This window comes from Branchiostoma lanceolatum, chromosome 14 (assembly GCF_035083965.1).
Source record: "Branchiostoma lanceolatum isolate klBraLanc5 chromosome 14, klBraLanc5.hap2, whole genome shotgun sequence".
Classification (NCBI taxonomy): Eukaryota; Metazoa; Chordata; class Leptocardii; order Amphioxiformes; family Branchiostomatidae; genus Branchiostoma; species Branchiostoma lanceolatum.
In genome coordinates, this window is record NC_089735.1 from 6,167,898 (window position 1) to 6,194,155 (window position 26,258).

At 40.6% G+C, this 26,258-nt stretch overlaps 3 protein-coding genes across 5 annotated transcripts in view; 2 read left to right on the top strand and 1 right to left on the bottom strand.

Annotated features, from left to right (window-relative positions):
• LOC136448315 (uncharacterized) overlaps nucleotides 1-5,778 on the top strand; it is a 21,348-nt gene extending 15,570 nt beyond the window's left edge. Inside the window, exons 4-8 of the mRNA XM_066447708.1 lie at nucleotides 551-800; nucleotides 1,219-1,353; nucleotides 1,743-1,905; nucleotides 2,207-2,381; nucleotides 2,640-5,778. Coding sequence (XP_066303805.1) covers nucleotides 551-800; nucleotides 1,219-1,353; nucleotides 1,743-1,905; nucleotides 2,207-2,381; nucleotides 2,640-3,950 — 2,034 coding nt within the window. The 3' untranslated portion in view covers nucleotides 3,951-5,778. The remainder of the gene's footprint in view (nucleotides 1-550; nucleotides 801-1,218; nucleotides 1,354-1,742; nucleotides 1,906-2,206; nucleotides 2,382-2,639) is intronic.
• Nucleotides 5,676-18,289, bottom strand: LOC136448314 (telomerase protein component 1-like). Of its 2 annotated transcripts, none has more exons than XM_066447707.1 (17): nucleotides 18,197-18,289; nucleotides 16,926-17,043; nucleotides 16,290-16,537; nucleotides 15,058-15,242; nucleotides 14,596-14,824; nucleotides 14,236-14,325; nucleotides 13,137-13,248; nucleotides 12,629-12,873; nucleotides 12,286-12,391; nucleotides 11,829-11,947; nucleotides 11,270-11,479; nucleotides 10,585-10,695; nucleotides 10,028-10,129; nucleotides 8,022-8,222; nucleotides 7,541-7,762; nucleotides 6,940-7,119; nucleotides 5,676-6,421 (listed from the first exon to the last, which is right to left on the bottom strand). In XM_066447707.1, the coding sequence occupies exons 2-17, from the start codon at nucleotides 17,014-17,016 to the stop codon at nucleotides 6,254-6,256; spliced, it is 2,619 nt and encodes an 872-aa protein (XP_066303804.1). In that variant the 5' UTR covers nucleotides 17,017-17,043; nucleotides 18,197-18,289; the 3' UTR covers nucleotides 5,676-6,253. The 2 variants fall into 2 exon arrangements, with proteins under 2 accessions (XP_066303804.1, XP_066303803.1); XM_066447706.1 differs by lacking the exon at nucleotides 18,197-18,289 and adding an exon at nucleotides 17,899-18,190.
• Nucleotides 18,290-18,498: 209 nt separating this feature from the next.
• Nucleotides 18,499-25,918, top strand: LOC136449198 (stomatin-like protein 1). 2 transcript variants are annotated; one of them, XM_066449080.1, is made up of 10 exons: nucleotides 18,499-18,707; nucleotides 19,141-19,244; nucleotides 19,681-19,747; nucleotides 20,238-20,320; nucleotides 20,716-20,919; nucleotides 21,322-21,377; nucleotides 21,932-22,092; nucleotides 23,233-23,277; nucleotides 24,174-24,386; nucleotides 24,769-25,918. In XM_066449080.1, exons 1-10 carry the CDS (start codon nucleotides 18,551-18,553, stop codon nucleotides 24,969-24,971), a joined length of 1,293 nt encoding a protein of 430 aa, XP_066305177.1. In that variant the 5' UTR covers nucleotides 18,499-18,550; the 3' UTR covers nucleotides 24,972-25,918. The 2 variants fall into 2 exon arrangements, with proteins under 2 accessions (XP_066305177.1, XP_066305178.1); XM_066449081.1 differs by lacking the exon at nucleotides 23,233-23,277.
• Nucleotides 25,919-26,258: the final 340 nt, after the last annotated feature.

Consider the following 26,258-nt stretch of genomic DNA (forward strand, 5'->3'; position numbering starts at 1 on the left):
TCTGTGCAGTCTATTTAGGATATCAGGTTTTCCAGTATATCAACAAACACAAAAGATGATTTTAAGTGTTGACTATTTCCCTTGATACCTCCTCTTAACAAAATTACGAGTGATTAACAGCAACCATCGTCTTTCTTATATGATAGCTAGAAGGTTAATTAGGTGATAATGGGTACCACTGGGACACTTCATTAACAAATTAACAACAGAGGACAATTTGTTCCATTGTCTTGTGATGGCTGTTGTAGAGAAGGAGTAAACAATAGACTAGTTTCTGGTATTTGTATGCAATGTTTTCAGTTGTCATTCTCTACATAATATTTTCACTAATAATGTTTCTGTTGTCAATTTCTTTTTTCACGTTTAAAAAATACTCATGTACATTTCATACCTTTGAAATTGCAAAGACAAAGCATAGTTTTATCTTTGTGCAGATTTGTTTTGCAAAATAAATACAATGCAATTTTATCTATATATAAAGTATGTTTCTTCTACATGTGTGCATAATCTTTAAAGTAGGTCATCTGCAACTCTTTTCCTTCTTTCCCAGGTATACCACAATGGGGAAGAGTACCGTATCGTCACCCCAGAGACGTACACAGCCACCAGCCCTCCCACCCCCTACCCTACCCTGCCCCCAGCCCCCCCACAGTCTTCTATCCCCAGCCCTCCCGAGGCCAGGAACCCCATGTACTTCCCCCCTCCCACAGAGAAGGTTGTGCCCATGTTGGCTGTGCCAGCGGAAGGTCAGGAGGAGTCCAGCAGAAAGGCAGGATCAGCTCAGACAAGGAGCCACTCAGGTGAGGCACATGTCTTTTTTGTTTGTTTGTGAGTTGAGGCATAACGCACCTGGTCCTGTATTGTACAGCAAGTACAAGCAGCATTAGACCAGGTTTGATCCACTCATATCGAGATGGACCCCTACTCTTTCAATAAGTGTGGTGGGTTCTCCTTCCCCTCAAAAACATATTTTGATACAAATCAATAACATTGAGTAAAAACACAATTAGACATACATGAAAATACAAATGGTTAACAGAAAAGCAAACACAAACCTGCTTAAAATCAAGGTATCTATGAATGAAAACTGGACTGAATACCCCTCACAATCCTTGATATATCATCCCTTTAATGTGAGAAAGGTGGATGGTTCGATAAAAGGAATGAAAAGGTTCTGAAGCTTGTCTTGACTTTGCCAATGCTTTGTGTGTACTACAGAGGAGAAGTACCAGTTCAAGCGCAGCCATTCCATGCGTGTGCCGTCTGAGAAGGACCGCTCCTCCAGTCTGGGCAGGACAGAGTCCTACAGGATGGGCAGGAGCAAGACTGTGGGCTTCAACCTCACTCCTAAAGGTAATGTAAACTTTCATTTTGATTTCTTTCAGGACAAAAGAGAATAGCTGTAGCAGCCAATGAGCACCAATTAAAGTGTTAAGTGGTAGCCAATGATTGCAAAGAGAAATATGTCAGTAACCAATCAGTAATCAGAGTAGAAGGCAAATCAGCACTTTGGACAGTGTTCAATAACCAATGAAGCCTAAGGAAAGTAAATTGATGGCCAATCAGCACCAAGGATAGCCATAGGGTTTCTTGTTGAGTTTAGAGGAGTACTTTTGAGAAGGGAGTTGTGCTTCTACATTAGAATGAAATCAAGACGTCTCTATTATGCTGAAGTGGCGATAGGCTTCTTATTATCCTAAAATCTCAGACTTACAAACAATTATTTCTCTTCTTACCCACAGAAGTGTTACAGGACTATTATGGAAGTGAGAAGTCCTTCCGCTTGTTTGGGATCAAGCTTTTCCGCTGGGGGAGGTCCAGCAAGAACAAGAAGGATCCAGGGAAGGGCCCAGCCAAGCAGTATGCCACCTTCTCAGGGCAGTTCCCTCCTGAAGACATCTCCAGGTGAAAAAACTTTTTTATTACAAGTGTTTTAACTTGGTCACGGTTTAAGGATGGGGAGCAGGATCTGCTGTGTACTGCCTCTTTTACCCCACGGTTAAATCTCATGCTCATTGATACTTGTGTTTGTGTTAAGCCTGTTACTGACAGATGAATGCTGTTGGTTCTGTACTGCAGGAAGTAAAGAAATCTTAATTTAAGAGCCACTTTACACCTTTGTCTTTATACAGTGGAGAACCTATAGGTTATTTCAAAATCGGGGCTTTTGTATTGTCAAGATGGCTGATTGTGGTTCTGTCTGTAGGAGTTCTTGTCTGAAACAGAGCGACCGTCGCCCCTCAGAGCTGACAGTGGAGAACCTCCATAAACACAACCTGGAGATACGGAAGCAGTTCCAGGACAGGGGACAGAGCACCTCACAAACAGTCACAGCAGACGTGCACCAGGATGACTCCCAGGGGTGCAAGGAACAAGAGAAAGTGAGTTTCATTTATAGGAGGCCCTGGTTACACTAGATATTTCACCCCAAGGGAGTAAAGTGTTGTTTTTGGCATGTTTGTCAGTGTGTCACTTTGTGTTAATGTAATGCAGTGTGTGTATGGTGTATGCTCTGCTAGTTAATGCTTACCATCAATGGTCTGCTTATTTGATTGCCTTGTGTTTGGAAACAGTGTGTGGTAGTAAACAGTCCATAAAACATCTTTAATCATTGTATGTCTTTGTGTTATCATTCATAGGAGAAGCCAAAGAGCAAGCACAGTGATGAGAAGCACAGAAAACGAAGGCACAGAAAACATCGCAGTAGGAGGCACGAGAAAGATAACCACGAAGCTCCTCCAGAAGATGCAGCAGAGCTCGTCAATCAAAGGGTTAGTGAGGGGAACCCAAGGCCCCTCAATGATGCTGAAGTGTCCCCTGCAGTGCCTGATATTCATGACCACACGTATACAGACAGACTCAGTGTTGAAGCAGAAAACGCTCGCTTTGAGGAGCCTCTTCCACCGTCAACAGCTGCACAGAACACTTTCAGAAGAACCCCAAGGCCAGTATCGTGGGACGGTTCTGGAACGCGCGTTCCTGTCAATATGTACAACAGTGGCATTACTGGTGATGATATGAGGCACCCCCAACAGGCACAGAACATGTTTGATCAGAACTACTATGCAGAGATTGAAAACCCTCAGCCAATCTACAGCGAACCTGACCACTTTGAAGAGGAACACCAGTTCACCAGCTCTTACGAGTACCCAGACAATGGAACTGTTGTGAGCGAAACATTTTCAGAGTTAGAGAGGAAACAAGCTCAGTACAGAAGTTTCCCTCATAGACCGAACACACAGAACAATGTTACCAGGTACAGGCATGCAAGCGACTCTTCTTGCACCACTACTGATTACAGCCAGAGTCATGGCTACCCAGCGGAGAGATGGCATACACAGGAACCACCATATAGCAGTAGGTATCCTCAGCACAGTGTAGGTGGTGCCGCTGCGATCCCTGAAGTCCAGAGTGATGGAGAAGTGGAGGACTTGAGGAAGGAGATCGAGCGAAGCTTAGCACGTCCAAACTCTCTCACAAACCAGAGAAGAAAGCAACTCCTGCTCCAAGTGGCAGAGTCATTTGACGGCAGTGACATGGACAGTGGGTTCAACTCTCCCCGCACGCGCAACAGCATAGCCTCGGAGGCAGCCATGTCCGACGGTCAGCGCAGCAGGCGCAGTCTCGCATCAGAGTACGACAGCAACGAGCCTGTCCGTCCCTACGTCAAAACGTACTCGTCCTACCTGATGCACAACAGACTTCCCCGGCCCTACATGGAGCAAGTGGAGGAGAAGGGAGAGAGCAAAGAAGCACTCAACTGTCTCAGTACTGAGAACATGTGTATGGACATGAACATCCCCGCAAGGACGGGCTTGTACTGTGAGAAAGACAGACAGGGAACGAAGTTGTCTCCCCGGTCCAGAACTCCTGAACAGCTCCTGAAGGAGAGAGGTCCATTCATTGGTTGCACCCACGGCCCCAGAGTGAGCGTGGGGGGAAATCTGTAGATAGTGTGTGTGTGTGTAATGAACATTGTAGATATACTGTTGTTGGAGGGGGAATGTGTATATAAGTGGAACCACATGAATTTAGGTAGAGAATGGCTCATCTGTAGACTTAATGTATCAACTGGAATATTGTCTGCCTTTATGATGATGATGATGATGATATATATCAAACTTGCTGGGAATGGTACTTCTCAAAGGTTTGCAATCTAGATTTGGTAGATGCAATTTGTATGTAGATATTTTGCAATGTTTCTTAAAAGATTGTGTGTCTTTGCAGTTGTATATGAGAATGAGATGGTGATCATTTGACAGTAATTATGTTATTTTGTGGCACATTTAAGTATACCTGTCAAACATTTGTGATCATCTCAGGTTGATTCTCTTTCAAATTATGGGGCAACAAATAAGTACATTTTGTCTGTCAATTGCAAAGTTCTTATCATGGACTGGATGAAATTGTAGTCCCACCAAACATGTTGTCATGAATGATGATTTTATATGGTGCCAGCTTGTATCTAATCGAGGTTATAGGGGATAACCTTATTGATCTAATGTATATAAACTTCACCTGGTAACATTGCTGCAAAGAAGCATGTACCTCTAGCATATAGTCACAAACCGGTACTGTATCTACGGAAAATAATTTTGGGAATACGAGAGATCCCAGGCAACAAGTTTGACAACAGCAAAAGTTTGGTATCATCTTACGGACAGATTTTGACAACAACAAAAAACTAGCAAAAGGGGTTGTAAACTTTTGGTCACCTTATAGGATGTTTAAATGTAGAATGGTGATGATAGCAACTTTGTTGATGTCTTTATTCAACAGAAAGGGTCACATCAGTTGATAAAAAGAACGTTGTTCAACAAATACCGGTAATGTCAAGTAGCAACTTCTTTGATGAACTTAGCTTCTAATTCGTGGTAGAAGGTGAAAACAGAGGGTTATAATAATTTGCAGGGTTTATGCAGTTTTCCTCACATAGTATCAGGTTTTGCTTCTTTTCTTTTTTAAGTACAGGTATGTTACATTTGATAAAGCTTGCTGTGACTGTACTTGTCTATGAAAGAAACAAATGGGAATAGTCAAGAATACATGGCATGTACCAGCTTAACATGCTCTTTTCATACTGATGTCAGTGTGGTGTGTATATGTTATTTGATGGTCATACTATCATACGATGTTGTATATATTTTTTGAGCTGATTTTCTTAAATGCGATCCTCTATAATTGACTGCACCACATCAAATGCAGAAAGGCAAGATAGAGACCGATGTAACTACTGCAATACAGAACGCTTTATTTCTGGCAATAGAAAAACAGAAAACTGAAGGTGAATTTTGCTACTTATGCTTTATGTTTCCAGGGACAGCCACAGACTTTTACAAGACATCCTGAAATATGATCACATTTTTCTTAGTCTGTTGTGAAAGAATGGAATTACTGTAAATGCAGAGATATTCGCGGTGGTTTTATGTTCGCGGTTTTCGAAACGCAAACTTAAAATTATTGTTTCAAACGCAAACTCAAAACCACCGCAAACACTTCATTTTCTCCCTACCGCAAAATTAAATCCCCGCGAACATTTCTGCATTTACAGTAAATCACATGAACTTATGCAATAGAGCATCCATTTGACCCATTATACAATGTTAGGATTAAGATACCACCAAAATACCAGTTTTTGTTTTGATATAGTCTAACTGTTATCAACTGTATTGAGATGTTGTTTTCTATTGATTTGGTTACCACCGATTCGTTGACAACTCAAGTGATGTCATCTTGTGGCTGTTTGTGCTGTTTTAAAGTTATAAAGTCCTGACAATACCACTTGACTTGTTTGGTTCATTTCTTAGTCATATTATATAACGTCATTACTGTTCTGTCATAGCTAAAATTCTGCCATGAAGAAAGAATATCCACTCAGGCTTAACCTACATTAACATTAATCCGCCGGGTTACATAAATCCGCCACTTTGAAAAACAGTGGGTTTGAGACATCTCTAGTGCAGCACCCCCCGGTTTGCACAGTTTAGATATACAAGAGTGCATTCGCTAGGGGACATTGACTTGGAGATCTGTTTGGATGATTGAATTATGTTAGTAGATGTTATATGTGGGTCAGCATTAGTTGAAGAAGATTTTGCATAAACTTAATCATTAACTTTGTTATAGATGTTCTCATGGTAAAGTATGTTCAGGAATTAAACATTTGCCTCCACATTGACACAACATCTTTCAACATATACAAAAGTAAAAAAATTGTCCACAAATAAATTATAGTCAGCTGTTACCACATACACTAGACCTTTGCGCATCTGTTGGTGGATATCCCTACACTGCACATCATGCAGAGATAGGCGGGGTCGTTCTGTCGTCCTCTCAGAGCGATCGCAGGCTTCTCACACACCACACACCAGTCCTGGCCTGGCGCCACGAGTGGAGGCTTGTGCAACATGCAAAACTGAACCTGAAAGGAACAAAATACATTCCAGACATGCAAACAATCTGACCATTATTAGGGTGAAAAAGCTTACTGTAAAATGAGGGAAGCATACTGATGGCCTAAAAAGTTCAAAAGTAATTCTTGTTTTCAAGGTTTTATACTTTTACCTAAATGTATCATTTGATGGTTACATATTACTAATATGAAAACAATAGTAGAGTAGTTCAAATCGGTCCAGATCTTACAGCTGTATGACTAGAATATTACTACCATGAAAACCAAATATGATATTGCATGAGAAGGTTTGAAATGCAGACTTTTAAATTTTTCCAATGAACAGCCTTGCCAAAAAATTTTACCTTCTGCAATGACATGAAGGTTAGACATTCTGATACTAGTAATAAGATACTCAATACAAGGGTTACTCAAGCAAGTTTTGTAAACTGATGTCACTGACCAAAGATAGCGAATACTGTCTGAAATGTCTGACCACTTACAAAACAGAACCAGCTGCTTGAGTAACTTTTGCTGTAGTGAGTTACCTTCTGCTGTTCTTTCTTGAAGGGAGTGAAGTGACCACAGATGACGCAGGTGTCTTTGTTCATTGTCCGGGCGGGTGTGAAGGCCTGCATCCGCATAGAACACATCTTACAGATCACGATCTGGGCAACATGGCCACCGTGAAACCCACCTGGGGGGATGTAGGTCCTGCATCGAATGGCCTGAGGAAAAGATAACTCTCATTAATTAATGGATGACAAGCTAGACAATTGTTTGTAGCCAAGAAGATGATAATGCTGAGACTGGAATATCAACATAAAAACAGAGAAAGTTTGCACCATGGTACACAGTCTCAACGTGTGATCATGAATAGACGCAAGTTTCCCTCCCTGCCCTCTGTTTTTATGTTGACTGCTTGCTGAAATTTGACAATGAAATATCCACGAACCAAGAAAATATTGATATGGCCTAATGGTTGTATCCTAGGAATGATCAGACTCCAGACTCATCCACATCACCTTTGGTCCAGCTGGTGGAGTATGTGGAAGAGTTGTGGGGCATCTGTCCTCCAGACCATACCACCATTCCTTGACTGCTTACAGTTCTCAAAAAAATGTTAACAGAAACATTACGTTTTCTTACGTTCATGTATCTCTGTCTGCTGTGCATTCCCATCTTGAGTGACCGAGGGTCTTTCCTCACAAATTCCACCAGCTGGGAGTGTAGACCTGCCTGCTGCAGATGGTAAGGCAACTCCAAGGCCACCAACTGCTGGCTAGCACATTGACCCTTGTAGTAGTCAGCCAGCAGCTTGTGGTAGTTCTGCTGAGTTGCTTGGTTACTCAACAGGGTCTCCTGCACCACCTATTGACAGAAAATAGCATTACATTTACATGAGTGTTCAGCCTAAGGCCAGTCACATGATTGCTAAATGATTGCAAAACTGACAGCATTCTTGGGATAGCCATGCATGTGTTGTACAAAATTCAGCTGTCTTTATGTGGAAAAGTCTTAGATCCTTGTCAGCGGTTGGTTCTGCTTGAAAATCCTATGACATCAAAATCGTACGATAGTCTACAACACATGAGTGCACAGTAACCATAATGGAGAAAATGACCCTCACTTGTCTGATGGAGTTGTGGAAGAAGTCCATGCTGGGCAGGTTCAGGTGGCCTGTGGTGTTCCTCAGGAAGGGCTTGAGTGACCTGTGCACTTGACTCCAGGTCAGGAGGGGAAGGGGCGTGGCTGTCTCAGGGTCACCTAGCAACATCTGCAGCTGGGTCTCCTGTAGACCACTCTGTGAGCACTCCAGAAGGCACAGCATCTGTGCATGAAAGCATAGTAAAATATCTAATGCTGGTAAGTCAAGATCACATCTACAAATGAGGAGAGATTTTACTACAATTGTGACAGCTGTAGCAGTAGTAACTATTATATGTTACAGCAGTAGTATATACAGTCAAACCTGTATTAGCGGTCACCTTTGCATAGCGGCCACCTGCCCATAGTGGTCACTTTTTGTCGGTCCCTTGGATTTTTCCCATTGACATAAGCATTAAGAATTAGGCTATAGCGGCCATCTGTCCAACGCGGTCGCGGCCAGACGATTTTCAGTCCCGCGAGTACAGTAACACTGTCGGTAACGGTCACGGCGCGCCGGTAGAAGCCGCATCGCCACCGCACGCCGGGTTCAAAATCTTCATTTTTTCACACAGTTATCAAATTTATGTGGACTCAACTGCATAGGATGATAATAAAGAAAACCAGAATGTTTTATCTTTGTTAGAAAATCCATGGTTTGACGCGAAGTCAGTATGACTTTCTTCACATGGCTTGCGTTTGTACATCGTAGCAAAATTGACCATTTCTGTGCATTTCAACTTGACAAATATTACGGCAGCTTTTTGGAAAATACAACTTGCACATGTAGCTGATGCGGTAAGTTCGGGTAATGTTTGAATGCCGGCCAAATATCCGTTTTCCCCGGTGCTCAAAGTCAAAACGTGTTTCGCGCGTTTTCAAAATGGCGCTGACAGTCAGCAGCACAGCAGCACAAAGGTCAACGGAAGACACCATTGTTTTGGAGGTATGATGCGCTAAATTTATTTTGCTGCAAAGTATCACTGAGGATAATTACTTTACCAAAAGCTTCATAAGAAATATAAATAACATTAATATGATGTAAAATTTGGGCTATTACAATTTTCTGAAAAGAAAAAAGCCATCAAAAGAGCGTCCTTCTTCTGAGTACCGTTAGCATAATGGTAGAAGCTGATAATGACAAGCGGGAAGCGAAACAACAACAGACTAAGGAAAACTATCGCCACGATTTTATGTTTCAAAATGGTCGAAAACGAACAGTAAGTGGCAACTGAGCAACATGTATTTTGGTCTTAACTAACTAGGTGGCATTTTGCTGCGAAGGACTTTGTTTCATATGATTAAAACTCGTTGGTGACGCGTGTGCCTGCAGCGAAGCAGTCGCGAAGGATCAAGAGTAGAGTATGGCGATGCTGGTCTGTGCAGACATGAAGCCCGAGCAAGCCATGGATTTTGGAGTTGGAAATAATTCTTTTTTCAAGCCCATAATAGAAGTAAAAGAACAACAATCGACTTTCTAAAATGTGACTTACCTATGCAATGTTTACATGTGTACTGTACGGTGAATAAATGTATCTCAGTGGGTACTGAAAATATGTGTCACTCGTGGTCAATTAATCGACATTTTCTCCATAGCGGCCACCTGTCCTTAGCGGCCAGTTTTGGCCAGTCCCTTGAGTGACCGCTATAGACAGGTTTGACTGTACTGTAAATGCAGAAATGTTTGTGGGGATTTGATTATGCGGTAGGGAGAAAATGGAGTGTTTGCAGTGGTTTTGAGTTCACTTTTGAAACAATATTAGCATTACAGTCACACAATGGAACGGCTTTTCGTGGTGGTTTTAAGTTTGTGGTAAAGGGTTCACATGCAAAAACCGCGAACATAAAACCACCACAAACAATAATACATTTAAAGTAGTCATCAGAACAGAGATGGGCAATGTGTAAAAGTCAGGGCACCATACTCTGAGGTGTAAAAAAATAGCTTTGTGTGGCATAGGAAACAGAAACGCTCTGAGATGGACGTACCTTCTCTGCACACCTGGTCTCATCCTCTTGGATCACCCGTGTGATCACCATGGACAGCAGGCCCTCCAAATATGGTGGCAGAGACTGGATCTTTGCTGTAACCTTTGAGGTAAGAACAGTTGTTATATCTAGTTTAGTCCTCTGGCCTCTATCCGGCTGGTGTCATACATAAAAATACAAGATGGATAACGGAAAAGTAAACATAAACAAGACAAGTTGGTGTACAACCAAGAAAATCTAGCAATAGTCCAGTAACGTTACAATCAATGAAAGTGTGAAAATATTGAAAATGTTACAATTGTTTAAGTGTTAAAATGATCATAGTAGTAGTAAAGAACATTTATATTCTGTCATTGAGTTGCTGTAGATCTACAATTTTAGAAGGAGATGCTACCTGAAGTGTCATCATTTCCAAAAACATTCCCTCTCCTTTATCTCTGTCATTTGAATGTATCAAAGTCTACAGCACATGACACTTAAGACAGGTGGAGCATTTAGATACAATAAAGGTCAAACTTACGGAACCAGAGCATACGATATCATTGTCTGTACACTACCTGTTCAAACACTCCAAACACTCGAAGTTCCTCACATGCAACAGCCAACCACAGTGGATTACTGGAACCATCTGAAGATGTCAGCAGGTCTAACTGCTCCTTGTCCAGAGCCTGTCAGAGTCAAGAAAGCTGTTTAAAGATGGCAAGCACAGGATAGCAATTCTGTCAATCATCAAGTTTATTACTGCCGATTTGTGCTGTAAGCAATATGAAAGAGAACTGCAGTTATTCAAACTGCATGAAATTTGAGCATGGATGTTTTTCTGTCCAATGCAAAAATGGAACCTTTATGCATGCTTTAATGTATGCTGAAAGATCAGATTTTTTGCAGTGTCAATTCTTCCCTTTTGAACTGTAATGATTAATGAAGAATCTGACAAAACTACAGGTACAGAGAAAATGGAGTGCTTGCAGTGGATTTAGGTTCACATCACGCTATAGTCACATACTGTACAGTGATAGAAACTCCAGGTTTAAGTTCGCAGTTATGCAGTTATTGTGAAAACTGCAAACATAGAAACACTTCGGAAATTTCAAGAACTTTATTTATTCATCTTTAGGGTAGTCCCTTCAGTTAATTCAATAACTGATTTCCAAGGGAGCCCTTGAAATTACAGGTAATAAAGGTCATAACATAAAATAATAATAAACATAGGAATAATACAGAACAAACTCGATATGGGACCTTATTGTATCTCTGGAAGTATCTGGTGACAATGTCTTCTCTTGTGCTCTTGACCAGATCAGGCACTGTGAGCTCACAGGGAGGGGGTTGTCTGTCCTTCAGCCTGCTCAGAGTGGGAGGGTGTTCTGTTGTGCTGACAATGCAGCGAACGTTGAAGGGAAATGTTGATGGCAACCAGTCCAAGTGGGTGGTAGAGCTGTGATCCGCTAACTGGAAAATGCAGAGAACTTATTGATAGAGCAGAGAGAAAACCCATTGAAAAATATGATGCAGAAAGAATGTGGCCCCGTTAAATTTTTCAGTGTGTGGCACCCATTCAAGACGAGATGACCTTAAGGAAATATTGTTATGTGCGGCGTTAAAAAGGTGGCAACACCAGTCTTGCCATGCCATCTATTTTTTGGAAAATCCTAATAGATATATAAATAAAAACATTCTATCATCAATAGTCCTATCACACTTTACTACAACACAACAAGGAAGATTATGTTTAAGGATAGCAGCACCTTTAAAGATGGCACAACTTCATGTCAAACTTATATGATACTGTCCTGTTCACCTGATTGACAGCATCAATGATAATGATGAGTCTCTCCTCCTTCTCTCCGTAGTCCTGCAGCTGTTTCTGCACCTTCTCCTTCAGCTGGTCAGAGGACATCTCATTGTCTTCTTCTGTTTCTGGTCAGTTTGTAACAACAGAACATGATGATATGATAGATGCAAGTGTCCATTTATGATGATATCAGAGGCACTATGGAGTTTTCCTTGCGTTTGCAAAAATGTTTGTATCTCTACACCATTGCCTGTTTTGTCTCCTCACTATACAGGCTCTTCATTTGACATCATCTTTACCATGTTGGATTACAGTGCCAACCATGGCGGCAGGTTCAAATTATCATGATATCAACGAAAAAGATCTACTGCTGTAGCCATGGTATATCCTATCTGCTTCTCTTAAAGCAAATGTTCAGACAACAAGTCTTATAATGACCACAGAGAAACAACAATCCCATTACCTGATCCAGATTTGTCTAGTTTTTTGTACAGTCTCTGAAGAATGATAGCTGGATCCATGGTGTCAGGGCCACACCCAACAAAGTGGTACAAGACATTGTCAAACTTCTGCAGAAAAGAAAAGGGCAATGTTACCATAAATAAGCAACACTGAAAAAACATAGACTCAGCTACCAAGAAATTTAACCTTTTTGCAGCTACAGAAGCAACTTTGTAACACACCGATACCTTTGAAGGATGGGCTTCAAAATTCAACTGAAAAAGTATCCATTTTCTAAGAATCTAGATGGAAACAACTGAACATTTGTGCAAAAATTAACGGACATGAACATTGTCATCTCTGACCTGAATTACTTCCATGGTGAACTTGGCCATGAGCGCTGATTTCCCAGTCCCAGGTCGAGCCACCACCATCAGTATTGGGCAGCGGCCTTGTTCAGTTTGTTCAGAGTCTGTTGTAGTGTCTGAGGAGACTGCTGAGGAACTGATATCATCTCCTGTGGCAAACTGCATCAACTTTTCCATCTCGACATCCCTGCCAAGCACCAGCTGGCCTTTCTGTTCCATGTAGGTGTCATGGGGCAGTAGTTCTGTACAGGGTAGGAAAAATGGTGGGATACCACACAGTACATGTATTCTAAAATTAAGGCTCTGGATAGGTCAATTTTTTCTCTTCATTGTTGAAATTTGTCACACTAACTTACTAGATTATTCAAAGTCAGAAAATTTTCTTTGCTAAAATTTCACAAAACAGAAAGGTTGTAACTGTTAACTGTAAAATACTTTAGCAAACAAACTGCTACAGATGTAATATGAAACTAAAATGTATCTACACAGTTTGCAGCTACCATACCTATGCTAAGAGGATCATGTTGCAAACGGTCTTCAGGATATTTCTTATTGAAGGCGTTTTTGAAGAACTGGACCACCTGTGTACAGAAGTCATCCAGACCTGATAACTGCACCTGTGAAAACAAAAGGTTTAACATAATTTCACTTCATGCTCGTGTTAAATGCAAGCATCACTCTTTCAATTTCAACTATGTATAAAAATATTCTTTTCCTTGGGATTTGGAAGAAAAACAAAGAAAACAAGATGTGTCAAGTCAATGAAAAGGCTAAACACTTAACTTCAAAGCTTAAATGCATGTATATTTGAAAATGCATTACCATGTTCTACAGAATACACATTCAGCACCAAGGAGATAACCATTATTTAGTGTTCTACAGACCACACATTCAGCACCAAGGAGAGAACCATTCTCTATAGTGTGCTTCAGACTATATATTCAGTACCAAGGAAAGTACCATTCCTGAGTGTTCTACATTCTAGACACAGTACCATTCTTTACAGTGATCTGCACTACAGACTACACATTCAGCACCAAGGAAAGTACAATTCTCTATAGTGTGCTACAGACTACACATTCAGCACCAAGGAGAGAACCATTCTCAATAGTGTGCTTCAGACTACACATTCAGCACCAAGGAGAGAACCATTCTCTATAGTGTACTGCAGACTACACATTCAGCACCAAGGAGAGAACCATTCTCTATAGTGTGCTACAGACTACACATTCAGCACCAAGGAGAGAACCATACTCTATAGTGTGCTTCAGACTACACATTCAGCACCAAGGAGAGAACCATTCTCTATAGTGTACTGCAGACTACACATTCAGCACCAAGGAGAGAACCATTCTCTATAGTGTGCTTCAGACTACACATTCAGCACCAAGGAGAGAACCATTCTCTATAGTGTGCTTCAGACTACACATTCAGCACCAACCATTCTTTATAGTGTACTACATTCTCTGCAGATCTGCACTACAGACTACACATTCAGCACCAACGAGAGTCCCTTGCGACTTTCAAACGCAAACATTTCTATCTTATGAAGGCCTTTATTTGATAAAGAAACCTAAACTATAACACAGAATGTTATCTCAAACCTTGTTGCCAGCTGGTTGTACATCAGAGAAATTGCACTTGTAGTCAAAGGTCTGGTCTGGAAACTTACGATGGAGCTGAGACTTTAATTCCTAAAAAAATATCAAGTTAGTTAAACCTAACATGTTTTGCTGATTAGTGTCCTCATCAAAGATAATGAGATGGCATGAAAAGACAAGAAGATGTAAGTTGGTAGAATCAAGTTAATCAAGCAAAAAACATGAAGTGGCTATATTCAAATCATCACATACTACAGGTGTATAGATTATGTAATGTATGTGTTAGGTGCAATTTTCGTGTTGTAGTTTTCTTTTAATTGTCATTCTGAGAGCCTTAAAAAGGGGGAAAGGTATAAACATTACCTTAAGCTGTTCTACACATAGTTGTTCATCATCTACAAAGCTGCCGTAGAATTTCTCCGGTATGTCCCTGAGGAACGTGGGGTCCCTGAGGAAGAATGCTGCATTAGGGTTCTTCGGGCGGAGTGCACCATGGGTAATCTCCATATGGGTAATTGACAGGTGGTCCACCCAATCATAGTTGTCTCTGATGTCAGCTGACACATCTTCACTGGATGGTATCCAGCCATATCTGTAGAGTGTGCAAGATTTTCCACCCATGAGAACAGCAGCAAACCTTTCCCTGGTAAGGGATGGTTCCTCTAACAATTTCTTAAAATGCAAAGACATTCATGTTTTAAAACATGCATCTAACATTGTAGCTAACAGCTAACAGGTAGAGGTTAGACAATACACGTAGAACTATTACTTGCAAAATACAACTTTCAGCTTTAGATAGTGACTTGATACAATACAGTCAGTTACCTTTCCCCAAGCATGGCCAAGAAGAAAGGCTGTCTGTCCGTCTCCTTGAGACATCTGTCCAGCTCCTCCAGACAGATGCTGATGGTTGCTTGTGAGGTGGAGTCCTTGGGGACCCCCCACCTTAGGTCACATTCCACCAGGTGCAGCTGGCGCCCCTCACACCACTCACGCAGTTCTGGGAACACCTGCAAGGGGGAGCATACAAGATAAAGTGAAGTACTCAGGTTGTATAGTGACAGTGGTGAGGTAGACTTTCATATCAAACACAGCAAAATTTCCTCTTTGGAAAGCTGCAAAAATTGTGGTTGCTTTGTATCTTCAACCTTAGCAACTTATGCTGGACAATGCATTATTGTGATGGTTCCCCTCCCCCTCAAACCTTTCCCTTCCCAGGTTTACCATCTCTCTTGGCTAGGAAATCTGAGTAGATCTACTCATATGATTATGACTTGTCAAATAGCATAGCATCCCTGATTCTGCAAGATGCACTTGGTCCAGTAAAACCACCAAAACCTGGCACAAGTTGAAGACGTAAGACCAGTTTTCCAAAGGCACATTTTAGTACATGTACTTCCTAGTGTAACAGCAAACAATAGATGCCATCAGAATGTCTAAAAACAGAAAACAACTGGGGTTAATAATCTCTAAAAGGACTGTTAGAGTTAGTTGATGTTGGGAGAACAAGTCTCCTACCATGTCTGCTTGTCTGCAGTGCAGTCGGCTACAGTGTCCATCTGTAATATATAGCCTTTGCAAAGGAAAGGATTTAGTTTCAGACAAGTTTCTGACAGACCGTATATGGACTAGACTAGAAGGAATGTCAACACTATAGAAAGGTAACATTTGCAAGCAACTACATAATGTTTACCTTCACATGGTCTAGCATAGCAAACTACTGCTCTGTTCATTCTTACTCATTGACAAACATGTTCATATATATGGTGACTAGCCCCTTCAGCTCTGTCTTGTCAGAGGGTGTCTGCTACTTCACAAGTAACCATGGTAATAGTCCTTCAGTTCAAGGTCATTGACATTATTTGTTTGGAAAGGAAGAAGAAGAGGAAGAAGAAGAGGAAGAAGAAGAGGTCTGGAAAAAGAAGAGGATGAAACAGAGCACAAACAATATGAAGGTAAACACAAGGCAATATGCTATCTGATGATATAGAAAAATGTCCAGTGACAGGAATTGGATGATCTATTTTGATTTTTGAATCCTGAATATTCTGACTGACCTTCTTGACGAGTGCTTCTCTTTCGGCGTGGAAGTCGGCAAAGGTGGATGAAACAAAGACTCGTACTTCCTGCCAGCCAACCTGTGCTCTGTCCGTATTGTGCTGTGTTCCTGAGTGGTCCTTTGCACACTGCTGTTCTATTGCCTCCCAACATCCTGCAACTATTTTAGCAGCTGATTGGGATGACATCTGGTGAGCTGGTTGTGCTTTGTTTGCCCCAAACTGCTCTTTGGATACTCCATTGCCAACTGCTCAATAGGGATATAATAATTCAGATGTAACAGTCAATTACAATGCAATGAAATGTGTTTTTGCACATTCAACTTTCTTGAAAAGAATGCCATGATGAGCAATATGATATTCTAATTCGTGAAAAGCCAACTGATAGGGAACATTAGTTGAGGTATTTCCTGGATGATATGGTAGAATTCAGTCAGAGGAAGCAATCACAGTTGGTTATAAGAAATGCATTTAAATAAAATCAACATGCCTATCTTTGAATTAGAAATGAAATGTGACCTATATCTCTATTCGTTCAACAGCAGCTTTTGCTATGACATGCCTATCATCAGTGTGTATCAAATGTTAAATGTCACATAACTTTGTTATTATGGTACATACCAACAAAAAACCTACCTGCTGAGCTGTTGGGGGTCCCATGATGTTCTTCAGGGTTGGGACCAATGGAGGGACTACTGTGCTTGGCTTTGGACACCTTGGTTCCCATGGCAACAGGTGCTACACCAGCAGAGTTCTGAAATTACACTTAAGATGAATGTCGTTCCTTTCTCTGCTGATTTCACCCCTCGGCAGTTCTTAAACAGAGTCCTAGTCTCCTGACTAAGACTTTAAGGCTGTGGTATGTTGATAATAGATGTGTTTTTATGGCAACTACACAATGGGCTTCATTAATTATTGACCAGTATGAGAGAGTACACTCAATACTCATAGTTATCACGCTATAAGATAAATAATTCATTCTATTATCATATAGCCAGCTGAGGTTGGTCAATCAGGAGACCCAAGGTCATATTGGTCAATCATGAGACACTGATATCGTTGGACAGCCAAATTGTTAGCACAAGTGGTCATTTATTATTTTATTTGCATTCTTTTACCAAGAATTCAGGAGCGAAAGCAATATTGCTCATCAAGGCCCTCTCCTCTTACATACATATAAAAGTATAATCGAGAAAATAACAAGAAAGTAACAATAATGAGGTAAAAAGAAACAAAGGATCAAATAACTGAAATGAATTGCAGCAAACATGGTGCACAAGATCAAATGAAGCGATCTGTCTACAAAATATAGTTGAAAACGACATCAAATATTTGACAGTACCTAATATTGCATGATACAGTAGAGCTGCCCCTATCAAAGAAGACTTGGTCGGTTATCAGAATCTACTTGTTTAATACTATTACAATTCAATGTTAATTTTTTCAATTTTCAATTTTGTTTATTGCTGTTAAATAATGTTACAGTGTTAAGTTGAATTTTAATATATTTCCCACTTTTTTCCGCATATGGTGCATAAAGCCTGGTCAGTGGTTTAATACAGGAACCAAAACAGGAACCAATGTCACTGTGTTCATGTTACATGTACACCTGGAGCATGAACCCTTCATCATTTCTTCTGGAGTAGAGAAGAGTCTTGGACCAGGTAGTACTCTCCAAGCAGAGGTTGCTGGGGAAGATTGTGACCGTTTCATATGCCCCGTAAAAAACGGGGCACATGATAAAACAGTCAGAATCTTCCCCACCAACCTCTGCTTGGAGAGTACCATCTAGGAGCTGTAGGATTCCAGTTTGGGACCCTCTTCATTTGATGGACATCTCTGATGATCCATCTCTATGATAACTGCAGGAAACAATCAGTGGCATTTTATGTCCTGAAGACCCTCACCTTAATAATACTTCCATTTGAAGAATCTCCTGAAAGGGAGGCCACAACTGGTTTCTAAATCTAAGGAAGGACTTGTCAATGAGCAGTTACTCCTGCGAACTTTGACCCATAAATAGAGGGCAGCAAAACAACCTAAGAAGAAAGGTAGCTTTAACAATGACTTCCTATTCAATTTAGATATTTAAATGAACAGTATGTAAAGATATAATATTTCATGGGTTTTAGAGTTCGATTGTATCGATTAGATAGTCAAAAAATCGCACAGCTACGACCTAACAGAATTTTATTCTGTCGCCTTCGACAACATTTGCTCAGAGGGTACCGGGACGGCTGTGAAAAGGTAACGTTTGAACAATGGCGTTTACTGGGGTGAAATATTCACAAATTCCAACAGAAGATGAGCACAAGATCGACTTCAGTTCTCCCTTCACCTATGGCTTCAACAAAGGGAACCCTGCCGAGGGATTCACCTACAGCAGAGCCAACAAACGATACGAAGACGAGGACACAGGTAACGTTATGTTTATAACGTTAATACTGAGAATTCGTTCTGTAGGTCATTTGGTCAAAGCCCACCTACCACGACTTGAATCTAATGGGAGCATATGGGTAACGCTATATCTGTAGGAACTATGTATGAAACAAAGTGGATCATAAGCGGTTTCCTATGACGTTATCGATATGAAATATTCGTTGTAACGTTACCTGATCAAATTATAAATCTAACGTTACAAATTAGGTTTTTGAGCCTGTGTGTGTCAAATGTCCGGTTTAAAGCAGTCTTTCGCGTACCATTTGCATCCAAATTGATAGATTTTTTTATTGAGAGCTCCATAGACCCATGTCGTGTTGTATTTGCATCGATGGACCGTGACAAATGAGTTATTGATCGAGAAAAGAAGCTGTCACATTTGATGGTTTCCTTGCCGCCCTCTGTACTGCAGCGCCCCCTGGCTGTTTTGCTCAGTGCATCCATGTGCTGGTGACCTGTGTGTGTTACCTGCTGCTGGTCCTCACCTGTCCATTCTCTGCATGCCTTGCTATTAAGGTAAGTCCAGTTTCATGACTCCCTAAGCAACCGCAGACAGAATTTGTCAATGTTGAACAATCATGCACATCTTGTCCATTAATTATACTAATTTATAGTAAAATGTAATGTGCAATGTAAGCATCATTGTGTGTTGCCCTACACGCTGCAGTGCACAGGAGATACAGTGTACTACATGTACACAATTGCTTCTTTCAAAAGCATTCTCCAGTACATGTTATAGCAGCATTTCAGCATGTAGGGGAGTCATGATTACATGCCTCTTTGAAGGTTCTTTCCATTGTTGGATTGGTTTTGTCAATGTTGAAATGTCATGCATTTCTATTGCCATGTTGCATCAACAAAACAAACTACAGGTGTTTGAAGCGCATGAAGTATTGAGTACATGTGGTAAATTCTTTAATGTGAGATTGGATTTGTGTTTTTATTATGAAAGGTCATCAAGAATTATGAAAGACTGCTGGTGTTCAGACTGGGACGGCAGCAGCCCCTGAAAGGACCAGGTTTGTGTTAGCTGCTGCATTCTCTTATTCTTACATCACTCACTATTGGTGTGTTTGAATCTGAAAACCACTTCTTATTGGGTAAAAAACGTCCTTTTATGTTACAGGCAATTCAGGCAAAGTTTTCAGCCCTGCTAGCTAATGTTACACAGTTCATTCAAAATCAAGTCATCAACATAATATGTTCTTGGTACTAGTAATGTTACTGGAATGATGATTATATGTTTGGTCTATGACATTCGATAATCATGTAGGGAGATTTTCAGTGCAATTCGGCTTGTGACCTAAAAGTTAACAGCTTCTTCAGAGGATTATGGATTGTTGTACTGACTTTCTTTAGCCTGAGTACCAGCCTCCGTAGTGACCGCTGTCTCAGAAAAATTCGCTTGGTTAGCAAGTGATTTTTTTTTAGCCAGCGGTCACTACGGAGGCTGGTACTCAGGCTAGACTTTCTTATTCAAGGAACATGTTTTTTCCTGTGTGTTTACAGGTATGGTGTTTGTACTACCATGTATAGACAGGTGCCGACGGATTGACCTGAGACAACGGGCATTTAATGTCCCGCCACAAACAGTAAGCATGCTTTGGTATCTCTCTTTCAAGAGTATTCTCTGCCAGAAGTCTGGTAAATCATTTTTATGTGGGTAGAGCTATGTATCATGGTTTTGTAGGGTCCATAAATTTCAGGGTTATGCGTATATAGCCTTCAGTGTTGTTGCCTTTGATCTTTAATTAGAAGATAGGAATTGAAATTGACTAGCTTACATGCACAGTAGACCTAAAAGTTTGTACATGTACAGAAGTGTTATGTTCTGTATGAACTGTGTTGCAAGCAAAGTTTGTTACAACTTATTTCTATCAAAGATATTTTGCTGGCCCTCTCCATTTGATATTGGACTGACACCAAAGCTCATATTTTGTGTTAAAGAAAGGAGGTTATATAAAGTTTTGCACTATCCTTGTTCCAGGCCTACACAGAAGATGGTGGTGCCATCTCTGTTGGCGCAGATGTGTACTACCGCATCTACGATGCCGTCTTGGCAGAGACGGCGGTGAAAGACCTGATTCCCTCCCTACGTGTCGTAGCCCTAACAACGGTGCACAACGTTCTTCTGAAGAAAGGGTTGTACGACATTGAAACAGACAGGAACAGCCTGAACACAGCATTACAGGTATCAGTGTGCAACCTACATGGCCTTTTGGTTGTAGCATGCAAATAGAGCTTGTTGAGTGCAACCAAAGTTCTGTTTTATGTAGCCACGTGTTTGGCCTCTTTTTCCCATTGTATATATCCGTCCTCAGACTTTTTTAGCCGTCTTCCTAGAGAACAGAATCACAACCTACAACTTTAACTGACCCTACATTTATGCTAAGATTGATGGCTGCACAACTTGTTTTAAAAAAACGATTTCACACACTGGAGTTGAAGTTGAGTCAATTAGAAATGTTCTATGACTCTCAAACATCTTTAATATGTTTGAAAGTGAAATGTTAATTTGTGCATGCAACAGGGGTGTGCCAAACTGACATTAGATTTGACTAGATAGTGACACCTGTTCATGATTGTTTTCCAGAGTGAGCTGAATAAGAGCACAGAAATCTGGGGAGTGGAGATCAGCCGACTAGAGCTGTGAGTATTGAGTACTGGTTTTCTTTCCTATGGATACAAAAACTTAAACCTTCTTCAAAGGCTTCCTGTGATTTAAGTATACTTTTACATGATTGATGTCATTTCACTCACTCACTCACTCACTCACTCACTCACTCACTCACTCACTCACTCACTCACTCACTCACTCACTCACTCACTCACTCACTCACTCACTCACTCACTCACTCACTCACTCACTCACTCACTCACTCACTGTATCTAGAGCATGGTTTTGGAAGGCAAAGCCCAACCCTCTCCTTCCACCGCCTTTTACCTCCCCAACCAAAGCCAGATACCCATTTTTACACCTGGGTGGATTGGATTGGTAAGGTTGTGTAAAGTGCCTTTACCATGGTGCCCATGGGCATAACATCAGTGGCATGAGGATTCAAACCCAAGGCCAGAGTTCCAGGCTCTGAGTTCTGGACCAAACACCCTAACTATCACGCTAACACATTGGTTCTTCTATTGTTTAATCATATTTCTACTTCATTAAGTCCATTTTGATGTGTATTTTTTTCTATCACTATCAGGTCTCAGATCACCATCTTGAGGCCTCCTGCCAATGGACCGGTCCTGCTCCCCCCAAGTAACAATGGACCAGCCAACAATGGACCGGCCATGTCCCCACAAGTACAGACAGTGTTCCAGATGGCCCAGCATTTCTTACAACAGGCTTCAGGGGGAGGCAAAGGTAGGGTGTGGTCAGAGGACTGTCAGATAGGACCCATTTACTGGAGGAGAATTGCTGGACAGTCCTTTTTGTTGCTTCATGTAAATTGGGACACTGTCGTACGATGGCCATTTTTATAGCCCATCACAAGCCACCTCCAGGGTAGACAATAGAATTGCCCTTCGTACGGCGCCGCGTGCCGATTTACATGCAACCACGAAAGGAGTTGTATAAACACGGCCGTACAACCTCATTGTACGCCGTTATCATATGTCCAGCAATTTTCCTCCTGTGAATCGGGCCATAGTCAAGGAAGGACCAGGAAAGATAAGGGGAGTGTCAACATAGAAAGTCATTTTTCCACTGGGGATTTTAGGGAAAGATTGTGCAAGAATGTTGACTGAGACAGCACTACAGAGTTAAACATAACCTAAGAAAAATTTGAACTATGTTTCCACCCTCCCCATTCTTCCCAGTCCATCCCATGAGACAGTTGTAGTCAATGTATCCAGGATGCTGAAAGTCACAGAAGATCAAGAAATGCCTCCTAGGAAATTATATTTCAGACACCCCTGATTAAGACCCTGAGCAGGCCTGGCTAACTGGAGTAGGTGCCAACTCTAGAAGCGGCACATATGTTTCTCCCCAGACCAAGGGATCAGTATTGCCTTGTGTGGAGTCTGGCATCCAGGCTATAGAAATAAGGATACTGTTACAGTGTATACAAATAACAAAAAAATCTGATACAACAGAAAAGTTGTCAGTACTTTCCAGGTGATGTGTCAGTGATACTATTATCAGCCTTAATGCAGTTGATGCAAAACTGAATTATATCCATGTAGCACAAAGTTTGATGACACCCAAAGTGCTTAAAGAGATGTGAACATTTGCTTTGCAAAGTGTCTTGAAGTAGACAGGCTGGCACTTTGATGGCATTATGTAGCAGACTTCAGCATTTTCATTGTTGAAGTGATTTTAAAAGTTTAATCATAATTAACATAAGGTGGTCCTTATGACCAGCAATCTCGTTTAAGAGTATGCGAGTTTCAACACTTTTTTGAGTCAGTGAAATGACATGGATGCCTGCACAGTTGCATTACAGAGTTTCAATGTTTTTCCTCATGCGTCATTTTTGCTTTTTTCACTCCTGAAACTGGAAAGAAAAAGCTGCAAGGCTGATGGCTAATGCAAAACCTAGACTGAGAGGTAACTGACGAATCTTGCTGCCTTGTTTGGCAAAATGCCGTTGGTTATATGTAGTGCACTTTTTTTTGCACAAATCAAATTTTCTTTTTATGCTTAAGAATTTATTTTCTGCCCACATGTCATGATCAAGGAAGGATGGGGAAGGATCTTGAGTATTTTGGAAGCACCCAAAATACAAACATTTACGAGAACTGTACAGTAGACTTTAAATAGCATGGATATTTCTGGGTCAACAAATTTTTGATAATGTTGCAACAAGATATGGACATAGATATAGATCTGTACTTCCTCTTCTGTAAAATTTGAATGCAAACATATTTTACGTGTTGTACATCTAAAAAGAACTTAGGCACAGATATCATAAAATACTGTAGTTTTATTTCCCGATCACCCCCTCTCTCACTTCCTTCCCTAATTTATCCTTTTGTTTTGTTTTGTGCCTCTTCATATTTCTAGTCCTTGCCTATCATTCATTTTCATGTTCCAGTTTTGGGATGAATTGAAAGGATTGTATTTTACTTGTAATGATAAGTAATTCCCATATCCTCCTTTGAAACTCTAATGGCCTTCGAGAGGTGAATGTTGAGATAGACTGTGCATGTGTCAAACAACCTCTATGCAACTGGCATAATGCAAAAAGGAACACAAGTGAAGATAGTCTAGAAATAAGTACTTCAGGGCTGTTTTCAGAAGAGAAAATTGGTTGGGCAAACTGAAATTTGAAGACATTTCTAGCATCAAAGAATGGAAAATATGCATGTACCTCATGCATTGCATATTTTAAACATATTGATTGATTTGTGGCATCTTTCTGCCCAACTATATTTTCTTTTCTGAAACATTATTTTCTATACATGGAAGACATTCAGTCTTTTGTTTATCTTTTTCTTCTTTAGGCGCAAAGACTGAACAAGACAGGTCTACAGTGGCAGTCTCTATCCCAGAGTCCTCTGGGACAATGTCTGCAGATTTTGGTCTCAGTCCCAGGGAACTCTTGTCAGCTGTCAAACTACTTTTGGATGAGTCCATTGTTGAGCAGGTGGGGGCAATTTACCAGTTTGAGCTGGAGGGAGAGGACGGTGGTACTTTCTACCTGGATCTGAAAAATGGTAAGATATCATACAGTGCATGTTTTGCAAAAGAAAATTTGAACGGACTGTAGCTCTCTATCTAGAGATATTAGTATCATTTTACTTAGTTTATTCAAATTTATTTAACCTTCAGCAGGCCAAGGTAGCCATATCATTGTCCTTTTGGATGCCTATGTAAAGCCAGCAGCTGTGTGTTTGAGGGAGCTTTAGGCTAGTTTAGCTTCAAGCGTCAAACCTCTGCACGTAAAAGAACCCAACATACTTACTGAGAAAAGCAGGGGTGATCCTGAGTGTTCTTGGCCAAAAATGCGAGCTGTAACGAATTGCTACTTGAAAAAGCATCATGCTTCACCTCAGTTGAGGATGACTTCTTTACCATCCTTTACCTTGAACCCAACAGGAGGTGGTGATGCTGGCATTGGTCCACCCCCAAATGAGGAAGCAGATGTTGTCATGACGATGTCTGTGACTGACATGCAGCAGCTCTTCTCAGGCGAGCTCCGCCCCTTCCAGGCCTACAGCAGCGGGAGGCTTCATGTCGAGGGAAGCATGAGAGTTGCAACACGACTGGAAGATGTTGTCAGCCGACTGAAAACATCATAGGCCAACCAATCAAGGCCCAAAAGATATTTATTTGGCCTGTTATCTATAAACTGGTTGCCTGGTATCCAAACCTGTTATAGCTGCCGAACCTCTTTTCCCTCCCTCTCTCTCTGCAAAGAGGACAAAGAGACTCTGCAGCTAACATAGATTTGGATGCCAGGCTTTAACTGTTGTATTTTCATTTCATTTATTTGTGCCAAGTTTGCAAGGTTTGTTTTCTATTGTGTATTGTAAACGTCTTGATAGATACATTGTACCCAGTAGTTTGTTTTGTATAATGAATGACAATCACAAAGCTAATTGACACATGTATGATGTAGTTTATCCTGAGTGTGCATTTGAATTATGAAAACTTAATCATCTAGATAAAGATGCTACTCAAATGAAAAGTGTGCAGTGAACTCTTTGACCTGTGTTGCAGTGAAGGAACATGTGTAAATAAAGTCATACCCCACCAGTTAACACTTCAGAGATTTGAATGGATACATATTCATGTAGGTACAAACATTTCTCGATTGTGCAGGTATGTATGGCTAGGTCATAAAAAATGATGAATATGCAACAAAATGTAGTTTTTCACACTCATAAATTACGTATACACTTGATGATTGAGTTGATGAATGCAAAAATTCCTGATATGAAGCAAAGTGTGTCTGTCATTAGGATTCTGAAGAATTTGTATCATTGTACATAGATTCCACATTACCACGTATGTGTTTGCTGCCTTTTGTTTCCAACATATATATTAAGTAAATTCAAACATGTTCAGACATGTACAACTACATGTATTGTGACTTATTCTTCTATTCAAAATAGTTAAAACTTATTATAGATATTATCTAAAAACCCTTGCGGTGACTCTAAACCAAAACTTTTTAGAAAATTACCTGTAAGACTAAAACCAAAAGAAAGAATCATTCATGAATTAAATCAGGGATTCAATGGCATTCTTGTGCATGCTGTATTCTGTTGATGTAATTTTGTGATGATGTTAAATCATGAACATTACTAGTTAATGATAACACTGGTAATAAATATGTAAATCATTGTGATATGGTATTGAAGTGTCTATACTTAATGAAATCAATTGTCACAATTTCATGAAAGAAGAACCAACAGACCATGTATTTCTATCACCTTGTGCAATACTACATTGTGAAATTGTGTATATTTTAATCTTTTGTCACAGACATATACGTTTGGAAATTGTTAAAGTCAAATGAACTGTAGAAAATCATAATTATATACAAGAAGTAGTTTCTATTTCGTAACCTCAATGTAAATAAG

What these genes read in the sequence shown, in the direction of transcription:
- LOC136449198 (XM_066449080.1), top strand. Translation starts at nt 18,551, where the DNA reads ATGGCGTTTACTGGGGTGAAATATTCACAAATTCCAACAGAAGATGAG. An exon ending in CTGCATGCCTTGCTATTAAG is followed by an intron (nt 19,245 to 19,680) that starts GTAAGTCCAGTT and finishes TTATTATGAAAG; the next exon opens with GTCATCAAGAATTATGAAAG. An exon ending in GGCTTCAGGGGGAGGCAAAG is followed by an intron (nt 22,093 to 23,232) that starts GTAGGGTGTGGT and finishes GAAACTGGAAAG; the next exon opens with AAAAAGCTGCAAGGCTGATG.
- LOC136448314 (XM_066447706.1), bottom strand. Translation starts at nt 18,027, where the DNA reads ATGTGCCCCGTTTTTTACGGGGCATATGAAACGGTCACAATCTTCCCC. An exon ending in ATGAAGGGTTCATGCTCCAG is followed by an intron (nt 17,044 to 17,898) that starts GTGTACATGTAA and finishes GTGTAATTTCAG; the next exon opens with AACTCTGCTGGTGTAGCACC. An exon ending in GAGAAGCACTCGTCAAGAAG is followed by an intron (nt 15,243 to 16,289) that starts GTCAGTCAGAAT and finishes TCCCCCTTGCAG; the next exon opens with GTGTTCCCAGAACTGCGTGA.